The 12614-nt window shown below is 41.6% G+C and overlaps 1 protein-coding gene across 1 annotated transcript; it reads left to right on the plus strand.

Annotated features, from left to right (window-relative positions):
* Nucleotides 1-701: 701 nt before the first annotated feature.
* On the plus strand, nt 702-10467 carry SCCPDH (saccharopine dehydrogenase (putative)). Its single transcript, XM_054822914.1, has 12 exons — nt 702-992; nt 1218-1330; nt 2222-2302; nt 2782-2911; nt 4402-4451; nt 6017-6147; nt 6681-6798; nt 7972-8091; nt 8197-8253; nt 8781-8892; nt 9738-9819; nt 10276-10467. The coding sequence occupies exons 1-12, from the start codon at nt 779-781 to the stop codon at nt 10379-10381; spliced, it is 1314 nt and encodes a 437-aa protein (XP_054678889.1). The 5' UTR covers nt 702-778; the 3' UTR covers nt 10382-10467.
* The last annotated feature ends 2147 nt before the right edge of the window (nt 10468-12614 follow it).

Genomic DNA, 12614 nt, shown 5'->3' on the forward strand with positions numbered 1-12614 from the left:
CCTGGCCATGAAAAGCACAGAAACCATGACCATACCTCACTGTGCTGTGCAGTCGTGAATGCTCCTTACCTTCATGGGTTTGCAGGGTCACTGCTTCTGCCCACCGCAACAGGAACTTCAAATTTTGTGGTGTTCTGCTTTTGTTGTTGGGTGACACATAAATATTTACTGTAGTTGTGAGGGAAACACAGTATTTCGTTTTACTTCTAGGTAATTAAGGTTTTCTTTTTGATTAGTAACAGTCCACAGTTTATATTACCTGTGCTGAAATGCTTATGACAATAACGTGTAGTAATGAGCCATGCTCATCAGGAGAGATAATGTCTGCTGTGGGACCAATAATGACAGCCTCTCTCTGCAATCGTCGTTGCTTAAACTGCTGGGCTCCAAAACCTCTTGGCCGTATGTCGGTATACCTTTATTTGTTCACGGTCCATCAAAAATGCCCTGAGAGATAGCACCTCTCCTTCCTAGCTGCTGGAATGAGAGCAAAGGTTATTTCTCCCCCGGCGGGGTCCGAGGGCAGAGCCGCCGCTGTCACTGGTGGCCGCGGCTGAGGGCCGGCGTCGAGAACGGGCCAACGCTCCGCACCCCCGGGGCCCCGCAGGCCCAAAGCCCCTCGCGCTGCTCAGCATCGCGAGCTCCCAACGGCCGTAACGGCCGCCCCGCGGGCGGGCCTCGCGCACCGCCCCCGCCGGGGAGGGGCGGGGCCTGGGCGGGGTTGCGTGGTACCGGCCGCTGCCTGGCGCTGACCGGCAGTGCGGCGGTTCCTCTCCCCATGGCGGCCGGCGGCGGTAGCGGGGCCGGGGCGCCCGAGCGGCCCTACGAGATGGTGGTGTTCGGGGCCTCGGGCTTCACCGGCCAGTTCGTGGTGGAGGAGGTGGCGCGGACGGTGGACGGCGGGGAGCTGCGCGGCGCCCTGCGCTGGGCCGTGGCCGGCCGGAGCCGGGAGAAGCTGCAGGCGGTGCTGAAGCGGGCGGCTGAGAGGCTGGGTACGGGCCGCGGCTGGGGGTCATGTGGCGCAGAGCCGTTGTCAGGGGCCCGCGCGGCCCCAGCGTCCCGGGCCCGTCTGTTGGGAGCCGCCCACGGGCGGGTGTGAGGGGAAGGGCTGAGGCGCGAACCGGGGCAAGCTCCTCGGTGTCGGGGATGCGCCGGGGAGGTGGCGGCTCGGCCCGGCGCGGCGGGCGGTGTCGGTGACAGCGGTCTCCGGTGCGCAGGGAAGGCGGCGCTCGGGGCGGAGGTCGGCGTGCTGCTGTGCGATGTGGGCGACGCGGCCTCGCTGGCCGCCATGGCGAGGCAGACCCGGCTGGTGCTCAACTGCGTGGGCCCGGTGAGTGCGGTGATCCGGGCGGTGATCCAGAGCCCCGGGGCGGTGGCTGCCCCTCCGCCGCCGCTCCTCGGCTGCGTGCGGGTGGGCTCCCTGCTCTTCGGGGCAGGGAGAGCTGCGACGGCTATCGGGAAGCCTGCCGCTGGGCTCCGGAATTTCAAGAGCTGTCCAGGTTAAATGTAGCTTTTTGAAATTGAACCAGAAGTACAACCGTGTACTGTAATCGCTCAAAGATTTCCCACAGCGATTTCTGGTGGCGTAGTTCACGGACAATTCTCACTGAAGTACAGCAGAGGTTTCACAGGCAGCATAAGAAACCGATTGTGAAGTGGGGAGGAGTTTTGGGTTGGGCCAAAATGTTTGAAGTGGTGCTAGGGTTGAAAATAGAGCTGGAAAAGAGCCCCATAGACTTGCTGCCCTAAGTTCTTGGACCCTTTAAAAGTTTCAGTGGCAGTATTTCCAGCGCTTTCGGAAGGGATCAAAGTTTGAGAGCTGGAAGTTGGGTCATGACAATATCTTTGAAATCAAGAATATTTAAGTAGAGAATATGCTGGTAATACGACTACAAAAAGCATAAATTGAGATTAGATATATTAAATTTGCCTTGTGATCTTCTGAGAGAAATAAGGTGGACTAATCTATGCAGCAGATTTCGTAAAGTGGAGTAATCTATGCAGCAAACTCTGTTATCAGTGACAAAGTTCGTTATGCTGATTCTTTTCCCCACCCCCAAAAAAAAATACAAGTACTATTACATTTTTGCCCCACTTAGCAAAATCAATAGCCACCAAGTGTTTACTTTTATTGTAGATATATATGTTAGATAAAGCTCGTTGGGTGAGTTGTGGTGTGTGGGTTTTATTTTGTTATGTGTGGTGTTCTTTCCTTCTCCAGTATAGATTCTTTGGAGAGCCTGTGGTAGAGGCTTGTGTTGAAAATGGTGCAAGCTACGTTGACATCAGTGGAGAACCCCAGGTATGTGACAGTAGAAATGTGCAACTTTATATCGAGGAGCTCTTAAAGGAGTATTTGTTTAGTATGTTTCATGTTTCTGCTAATGTTTTTGAACATGAAGACAAATTCTGCCTCCTGATCTGCAATTCTAAGATGCATTCATTATGTTAAAGTACATTGATGAGTATTAGTTGTATAGTTTTCTTACTTTTAAACAAGAGCCTCTCAGGTTCTTTCTGGAAATCCAAAATTTTTGAATTCTGCTTTATGTCTTGGTTGTGGTTCTATGTAGGAATTTTGTGTAGATCACATTTCTTTGCACTGCGGTGGCACTTTCATACCATAAACCAGGAATAATATGTATCTGGCTTAAAGAAGCTTGTAAGTGGTTTGAAGTATATAGGGTGCCATGATGTGACAGGAGAAGCATTGATGGCTAATACTGGCTATGGCCAAATGTGGAGTTCTGTTTAAAAATATTTGTTCTGATTGTGTTTTAGTTTCTGGAAGGAATGTACTTGAAATACAACGAAAAAGCTGCGGAAAAGGGAGTATATGTCATTGGAAGCTGTGGCTTTGACTCTATACCAGCTGATATGGGAGTACTGTACACCAGAGACAAATTGAAAGGTGACTTAAATATTTGTGACCTTGTGCTGATAAAGAAATGCAGATTATGCTGGTTTCCTAAAGCAGCAATGCTGATGTGGAAACTCTTTCAGTCTCTCTTTTTGCCTGCCTTTACCAGCTGACCAGTTTCAACCAAATTTGGTAGATAAAAAATTTAAAAGTAAATCATATTCCCATTAGATTGGAGAAAATTGATCATTAGGCAGAGGAGGGATTCAAGGTAAGGTTACTCACTGAGAGAACAGAACCTTCAGTTGTCAGCAGCGGGCTCTTCCGCCAGCGTGTGGGCGTCCCTAGGCAAGCTTCAGCACACTGCCTCTTGTGCAGTGAGAATCTTGCAGGGGAAGAGACAGTGAGGACAGGAAGGGAAAGGGATCACAAGTTAGTGGGTAGTCAGGTTTCGTAAATTTTCTTTCTACCGCAAGCACTGAGAAGCTGTTGTATGAGTGTAAGTAAATAGATAGTGCCATACAATGCCTTTTTCTTTAAGAGCAGCTAGCCAGTAACTGAAAGAGGATAGATATATTTGAGAAAAGATGTGAGGTGATTTAGTTCTATGCAAATAGTACTCAGTCCTAATCTCACATGAGGATACTTCATTCATCAGGTCTGACTTTGATTTGGAAGGGCCAGTAAGAGTATCCAAATGTTCTGCTTTTATCTACTATTAAAACTGCTGTTAAGTAGGATTGCTTTACATTGGCATGTATGGTCAACTTTCAGTTTAATAAAAATCTGGATCTGACTGGAGGGAGAGGAGAGGCATGGAAATGAGTATCTGGTTGTTCATGGGGTTATAATTTGATGTCTGATACTTGTTTTGAATAAAGATCTCTTTCTATTTTGACTTCATGGTATTATCACCTGTTTATCCAGTTGCTTGCTATATTGTTTTACAGTCTCAGAAGGAAGTGAGCAAAGCAAAACAAAGCAGAATTTGGAGGAGTTGTTTTGTTTTGCTGTTCATCACAACTAAGCGTTCTTTGCAAAACACAAGCTATGCTAAAATTAAATGTTTTAGGATATCATGTGTGGTTTGATTTTTTTGTTGTTTTTGTTGGCTTTTTTTTGTTTGTTTGGGGATTTTGGGGGGGTTTTTTCTAGTTAAAGTCTACCAAAATCCATAAGTCCATCTCGGTTTTCACAGCCTACGTCATCCTTTATTTTGAAGCTTGGAGGAAAACTAAATATTGCTCTTAATATTCTTCTCTTTTTTTTTATTGATTATTTAGATTATCTCATTAACTAGATAAGACAAATGAAAAATAATGAGCAAAGATAGTATTAGTGACCCTTACTGAAGTACTTTACCTAAGAAATTTGACACTTGCTAACTAAAATAGCTGTGGAACTTAATCTTACTTTATTTTAATTTGAGATGAAGATGTGACTCTGCCTTTTCAACTAATAATGTCAGTTGCCTGCTATTTAAGTCTACTTTGTGAACTAATGACTGTATATGACAAGCAATGTTTTCTTGTCCCTTAAAGGTACCTTAACTGCTGTCGAAAGTTTCCTGAAGGTGAAATCTGGGCCTGAGGTTAGTTGGTTTATACCTTTTTGGAAACTCAGAGGTCTTTGTGATAACATCACCATAGTCCATTAGAATAACTTTTGTTAAATTAATTCAGACCAAGGAACAAGCTGGCAGTTCTTTGATAATGAGCCAAAGAACTTACTTTTATTAGTTCCTGAAGAATAATCCCAAGCAAACACGCTTTTGTAAGGTTCATTTGCATAGGCTGTCTACCTTAAGTTTGTTGTGTTAAGCTGTTTCAAGAAATACTTAGTTTTTGCAGAGATGTGGGAAGGATTTGTACACAAGTAAACTGTAAGAGATACATAGTGGGTTGCCAGTAATCTTAGTGTTTGCTTTTTTTTTTGTTGGGGGTGTGCATGTGTTTCAATGTACTTTAATGCATGTAATCACAATACATATATGTAAAATGTGTAATATATGTAATAACTCAAAGGTAATTATTAAAATAATGCAACGATGACCCAAACCAAGCCAGTATTGATGCCCGACAATTGAACATACTGCTTCTCGTGTCCTGAGCACCCATCTTGACAGATGGGACCCGAGTCATAGCCTGTTTTTATGAACATCTGGAGGAGTGGAGGTAGACCATGAAATGGGAGAATAATACTTATCTGTTAAAGGACAGGGGGTAGTAGTTAATGAGAATGTATAAATCTGTATGTAGCATACAAAGATGGTTTAAGTATGTAGTATAAGTTGTAAGTGTTGGTAAGAAGAGACTTCAGTAATGAGAATTAAATACAATGGGATGGTTAGAAGATATAAACACACACACACATTACGTTATGTAGGACCTGTGCATGATGCAAATGGTATGGAATAAGGGGTGGACATTGTGTTGGGTCTGGCTGAGATGAAGTTAATTTTCCCCATCGCAGCCCCCCCCATAGCGCTGTGCTGTGTGTTGGCAGCCAGCAAGGTGTTGGTAACACACCAGTGCTTTGGCTATTACTGAGCAGCGCTGCACAGCACCAGGGCTGGGTCTCCAACATTCCCCTCTCTCTGGTAGGCTGGGGGGGTCAAGATCCTGGGAGGGGACACAGCCAGGACAGCTGGCCCAAACTGACCAAAGGGATGTTCCATACCATATGACGTCTGCTCAGTAATACAAGCTAAGGGAAAGGAGGAGGAAGTGGGAGCATTTGTTATTATAATGTTCGTCTTCTGGAGCAACCGCTATGTGTACTGAAGCTCTGCTTCCCAGGAAGTGGCTAGATGGGAAGTAGAGAATAAATCTTTTGTTTTCCTTTGCTTCCAAATGCGGCCTTTCCTTTAATAAACTGCCTTTATCTTGACCCACAAGTTTATTTTTTTTTCCATCTTATTTTCTCACCTCCCTGTCTTACTGAGGAGGGGAGTGATAGAACACTTTGATGGGCACCTGGCATTCAGCCATAGTCAACCCACCACATTTCAATATACTTTAATGCCTGTAATCGTAATACATATATGTAATAATTGTAATAATGTGTAATATATGTAATAATTCTAAGGGCATTATTAAAACAATACATGAAACCCTTAGATAGTGAATTAATTACTGTTTCATGGTATGTCACCAGGGTTCTCGTGTACATGATGGGACCTGGAAGTCGGCTGTTTATGGCCTTGCGGATCAAGACAACCTAAGGAAGCTTCGAAAAAAGATAGGATATGCCCCTGTTCCAATAGTTGGTGCAAAACTTAGAAGAAGGTATAAGAAGCGTAGCATGGGAAACATGCTGTCTTCTAACAGTTCCAGTATTTATTATATAGCTTGTTAACATATTATTAAATACTAAAAAGATGCATTTAGGACTTTAGTATAATATGAACACATAGATGCTTGTCTAGTAGAATTGAAGATAAGTTTAGTTTTACTGATTTGTTGATATTTTACTGAAAAAAAGCACGTCCCAGCATTTACAAGGTCTCAAAGTTAAGTTCTAAGAGACTTTTAGTGACGTGGCAAACTTTTGAGTTTGATTTCAGAAGTGATCAGTAGAATGGAAAAAAGAAATGTCAGGAGAATATTATTTTGATTATCAAATTCATCCTTGATATACTGCATGGAATTTTGAGTTGAGCCAGGGATAAATTTGGAATGGTTTGCTTTCAGTGAAAAGAGATGTCATAAAAATGCTTGAGGAAAAAGCCAGTGTCGGTAGGACCGTTATGATCAGTTCGTTTCAGTTTGCATGAACATTTGAACATTTTTTTTCTGAGGGTTTTTTTCTCCGTTTGCAGAGGACTTGTCTTTTACAATCAAGAATTCAAAGAGTACTCTATTCCATTCATGGGATCTGATGTTTCCGTTGTGAAACGGTCTCAGCGTTACTTGCACACAGAGTTGCAGGAAACACCTGTAAGTTACTATTACTGGTATACTATGTCTTTATTACCGTTTTCAACGCATCTTTCCTTTATGTAATAACTGTTCTTAGTGCAGATCTGTGTAGTAGGGTTTCTGTAGTTAGATAAATAGTAATGATGAACTGTGATGTGCTTTTTCTTCTGTAAAGAAGGATGCTTGTTCTGTTGTTCACTTTTGGAAGCTACTTGAGCTGATGTGGTCCAGGTTCTTCTGGGTGCATGGGCATGTTCCATGCTACTTGATACTCTGCCTGATGAGCTTGCTTATTGCTGCTAGCATAATAGTTATGAGAGTCTCTTGTAGGGTTCTCATGCTGATTTGTGGGTATGTATTTGTAGGGAATGGAAGCCTTGAGTCACAGAAATATTTGAAAAGTAGGCTTCATGATTTTCGAGAATGAAAAATACATTAAATTCTGTTCCTGTGCAGAGGCTTTTTTTGTTGTTGTATCAGTAGAGCTTGTAAAAGCATCATAATTTTAATCTGTGTAACTATAGTCAGGTCAGTATAGTGTAGTAAATATTCTGATAAAGAATTCATATGCTGCGTTTTTGTATCATCTGGAGACTTCTTTGACACTTGGGTCTCTGGTGTGCAGAGTGAAGGCAATGTGAGGTGGTGGTGGAAAAGTTGTTTAGTTTTTGTTTTCCATGGTTTCCTGAGAGGAGACCAGCATCAGCAATCTGTATAACAGCTGTGCAGAATCACAGGCATCAACTAAGAGATGAAGGTGAGAGAGTACTCTAAAAATATACTTGGAAACTAATAATGGGAAAGACCTGTCATTGCTATTCCAGAATTCTACAGTAAGGCTTCAGTTTCTCTTAAACTACAGCACAAAGAGAAGGAAATGAAGATCTCTGGAAAGAAGCCTGAAATCAGATACCAAAACACATATTCCTTTAAAGTTTTCAGCTCTTGTTTGCCTTGCTCACTCCCTTGCCATTCTACAGTTCTATTATCTTTTCATAATGAATTATAAAAAGAGAAGCGTTACTCGAAGAGTTGTTTAGAACTAAGACAATTGTTTAAGGCCCTATTTAAACAGCTATCTATTGTATCAAACAATTGTATCCTAATTTGGGAGTAGGTTTATTTTTAGAAATTAATTGATGCAAAAATAGAATTTACATTATAATCGTTGAAAATATGTTTTTGCCTTAGGTGCAGTATGGCGCTTATGTGAATGTAGGTGGTCTTGGCTCTGTTATCAAGCTGATGTTTGCTGGCTTTTTATTTCTTCTTCTTGTGAAGTTTAGCTTTGGAAGAAAACTTCTGATAAAAGTAAGTGTTCAAAATGCAAAAGTACTAAGTGTTTGGAGATTTTTTTTTTCCCCTCTAGTTTACTATTGCTCTTTTTGTCTCCCCCCCCCTGCCCCTCTTTTATAGTACCCAGAATTTTTCTCTGCTGGACGCTTCACAAAGGAAGGACCAACCCAGAAACAGGTAACTGACTGTTTTCCATCACAATTATTGAATAAATTTGTTATGGTAATGGTGGAATGGTAATCTAGAGTCAACTGCTTAGTCTCAAAGAAATAATTTCTAAATGCATATTGTGTTTGCCTGTTCAGATAGTTTTGAATATTTAAATAATCATGCCTTCTGTTATTAGACATCAAAATATGTCATATGAGAAAAATGGATCATATTGCTGGGTCTGATGTATTTACATGGATGGCTCTCAGCATGCAATCTGTCAAAGGTGATGACAGAGAGAAACTCAGTAGCAAAAACCCAGGACTGAAAGCACTGAGAGAATAAATGGACTTTAGAACAATAACAGTTCCAACAAAGTGGAAGTGATTACAAATTTAGATGAAATTGTACCTTCTAAGCTATAACTCAAAATGACTACTCGTGTTTAGATGGATCATAGTATTTGGCATAATAGATACTATATTTACTACTTGTGCTTGCCTGATATAAGAGACTTAGTGTTTTGGTGACCACGATTGTCTTGTCCACTACAGATGGATGGAACCTCTTTTACAATGACTTTCTTTGGTGAGGGTTACAGTGAGGGGCAAGATCCCCAGAATGGCAAACCCAATGTAAAGATCTGCACTGAAGTGAAAGGACCAGGTATGCACGTTAGTAGCAGCTAACTGCTTTTGCCTCGCATTCCCTGCTCTAAAATTGGTGTACGGTTCCACTGCTATTCTGTTCACCCTCAAGGAGCACTTGCAACGTGGGCAAAGTCAGCAGCCTTTACAGAGTGTTACCTTAGATACCTTAGATTCACTGTGATTCACCTGTTTTTTGAAATAGCCAATTCATTTCCTTTCATTCTCTTTCCTTATGACTTTCCCCATTCCAATTTTCATTTTTGCAGAGTAGAGCAGTTAAAGGGAGAGTGCTTTAAGGATACTTTTGAGTTGTTACAGCCTGGTCTTACTATGTGTTTATTTGTAGTCTCCTGTGAGTGAACTTAAGCAGATCTGGCATGGTATCACTTCTAGCTATATCATACTCATGTTCAGATCATTCCTTTGAGGGGGGATGACACCTGAAGTAAAGTCTGGAGACAGCAAGAATGTATATTCAGAAAGGAGTTAACGAAGCATAGCTTTAAATAACTAGAGATATAACTGAATGCAACAGTCTCACAGCAAAAGTCTGAATTTAAGCACAGGATGGGGAAAGCACTTGCTGTAATGGAGAGCCCTCTGTCACCATGAGGTGATCACTAATGGTTGTTGTGTGGTTATAGGCCTGTAGTTGAAGCAGTATTTGTCCAGATTAGATCTAAAAGACTTCACCAGCTACTTGGGATGATTACCAGGTTAAAAAGCTGTTTTTAAATGGGGAAGGCTGTTTGATTGCCAAAGAGATTATTCTTCAGCATGCTGTAGGTAAGGCAAGATTACATTCTACATTTCAACACACTGTACACTGTTGTTTTGGGGTGTTTTTTTTTTTTCTGTCAGAGCCTGGCTATGTTGCTACACCAATTGTAATGGTTCAAGCAGCTGTGTCTGTTCTGGAGGATGCAGCTTGTCTGCCTAAAGAGTAAGTACTTCCCTGTGCAGAACAGCTTGATCTCCCTTAAAGCTACTGTGTGCATATGTTTCTCTTTGAAAATACAGATCTCATAAGCCTGTGGATTTCTGTATTGCCTCACCCAAATGGCTGTGCAATGGAGATAATTCACCACAAGCTGATTTAAAGCCACTTACTTTTCATCTGCCTTTCAATTTGAAAGGATGTAGTCATAGGTTTTTAGTAATGCTTTTGCAGCATCTGTGGCGTCAGTGTCTATATTTTCAGTTAATGGAATGGTTTCTCTTGAGTTTGCTGGAGGCAGAAATGAACCTATGAATATAACCAGCTTGCCAAATTCCTCATGTGCTCTCCTGTGAGACAATGTGGCTTTTCTTCTTAGGCAGGGAAACCTTTTTCCAAAAAAAAGGTGTCACTGAATCACTGTGCCTTTAATGTTTTTCTCTTTTGATTTTTCATTAACAGAGGTGGTGTATATTCTCCGGGAGCTGCCTTCTCCAAAACAAAACTGATTGATCGGCTCAACAAACGTGGTGTTGAGTTCTCTGTTATTAGCAAGCCTGAAATCTGAAGTCAAACTATAACTGTATGAACTAACACCTTTCCTGGGTCTAACTCCAATAAAACTCATTTGGCTGTAAAAGCCTGATCATAAAATAGTTTCACTGTGCTATTGTTTACAGCAGAAACCGAAGAAAAGCTGAGTCAGAAGTTACAATACTATTTGCTATTGTGAGCAAATCCATAAGGAGTATAGAGTTTTAATTCACAAGCATACTAAATCACTGACTGATAGGAGACGAGTTCTAGAATTCTGTTTAATCTCTTTCATCGAAGATTTAATTTACTACTTAATGGAACCAGTATAGAATCTACTTTAGAATTAACTACAGCCTTCTTGCTTTGCCCCATTACCCAACTGTTAAAAGCAGGCAGGTCCTGGATACCAAGTGCCTTAGCAGATGAAACCCCTAGTTACTCCTCATGCCTGTTTGGGATAGGCACTGTTACTTTGTAGTGTTCTTTCAAAGCCTTAGTGCCCATGGTAAAATAAAAGAGTAGTTGTCATTTCTCAGAGATTAAGGAATAGTTTTTATCTTTTTTTCTGGGTTATGTACTATTGTCTTAAGGTATGTTGTCTTTCATCCTTACTAGCTTGCCTGTAGTGAGCTGTGCTAAAGAAAAGGAGGGAAGAGAAAGCACAAAGAGTGAGGTTTGTGAAGTATGACCATGACCAGCAGTGCAGCAGTTCCTCTCCCCATGGTGGCTGGCAGGGCCCGAGTGGCCCTACGAGCTGGTGGTGGTTGGGGCATCTGGATTGGGAGAGTAATATCTAGCTGTTAAAGGACGGGGGGGAGTAGTTAATGTGTAAATATGTATGTTGGGTAAAAGATGGTTTAAGTCTGTAGTATAAATTGTAAGTGTTGGTAGGAACGGACTTCAGTAATGATAATTAAATACTATGGGAGGGGTAGAAGATATATGTATGTATGTATGTATTAAATTATCTGAGACCTGAGCATCATGCAAATCATCTGGAATGAGGGCTGGGGATCGTATTGGGTCTAGCTGAGATAGTGTTAATTTTTGGGAATGATATATACATTAAATTCTGTTCCTGTGCAGAAAGGGTTTTTTGTTGTTGTATCAGTAGAACTTCTAAAAGCTCTGAAAATCACCAAGACACAAAAAGTTCGTCTCCCTCAGCTGTGTCACATTCACCATCTTTATCATAATAAAGCAAACTGTTGCTCTATAGTATCATAGCTGTATAGAAGATTAACGGATGAAGTTCACTATACGGTGATGTGTCAGGTACTTCTTCAGTAACCTCAAGTTAATAAATTACGCTCTTTTTTACATTACTTGGCATACCTGGACAGACAGATGTAGGTGCTAAGTGTCTCTGTGCAGAACACACACGCAGCCTTCCTAGAGGAGGGAGACAGTAGTTAACCAGACACTTCCAGCACACCACAGCCGTGTCCCAGCACAAATTCCAGAACCACAATGTAGAGGAAGGTCTTTCAGAATCACCGGAGGTCATCTGGTCCAATGCCCTGCTCAAGCAGGGTCACCTAGAGCAGGCTGCCCAGGAACACGTCCAGGCAGCTTTCAAATATCTGACTCTGAAACATACTTTCACACCCTGGATCTTGTGTCTGTATAAACTTTCACAAGTTCATTTTACGGCGCATCTAACAGGACTAAATCCACAAGGCACAGTGCTTTGGAAAGTGCATTTTAGTTTATCTTATCTCATTATCTTGACTACTTTGGTGAAAAAAACATTCCTGGAATGGAAACTTGGAAATTTTGCATGAGACAAAAGTACAAACAAAGTAAGAAATAAATGCTATCCTATTACTTGAAATTCTATTATTTCATGGTATTTTCAGATTGGCCTAGACTAATAGGTTACAAGTATTGCCTAATAACTCACTGTTGTGAATGAGAGTGTTACACAGCTTTGGTTTAGCAGCAATTTAGGATTTATTACTATTTTTTGAGATAGATCACAATATTAGGTTGTATAATTATTAACAGCACTTAATCATCAGCTAATTTGAGAGAGTGATTCAAAGGCATTTGTTGATTAAAACAAAAGAGCGACTTAAAGATTCAAGAATGGCAAGCGTCGCCTGACACAGTAGGGTTGCACACACAGATGGGGGTTAAATCAGATGACATGTACAGACAGGCAGACGAACCATCCTGGATCAAATCACACACACACAGAGGCAAATAGTTCTGAGTTTCATGAATTACTCACTTTTATGTGCTGGCATTCATCAATGGACAGT

This window comes from Grus americana, chromosome 3 (assembly GCF_028858705.1).
Source record: "Grus americana isolate bGruAme1 chromosome 3, bGruAme1.mat, whole genome shotgun sequence".
Lineage (NCBI taxonomy): Eukaryota > Metazoa > Chordata > Aves > Gruiformes > Gruidae > Grus > Grus americana.

Coding starts and splice junctions, on each gene's coding strand:
- SCCPDH (XM_054822914.1), top strand. CDS start 779: ATGGCGGCCGGCGGCGGTAGCGGGGCCGGGGCGCCCGAGCGGCCCTAC. Junction 8,254..8,780: donor AAGGACCAACCCAGAAACAG/GTAACTGACTGT, acceptor TGTCCACTACAG/ATGGATGGAACCTCTTTTAC. Junction 9,820..10,275: donor GCAGCTTGTCTGCCTAAAGA/GTAAGTACTTCC, acceptor TTTCATTAACAG/AGGTGGTGTATATTCTCCGG.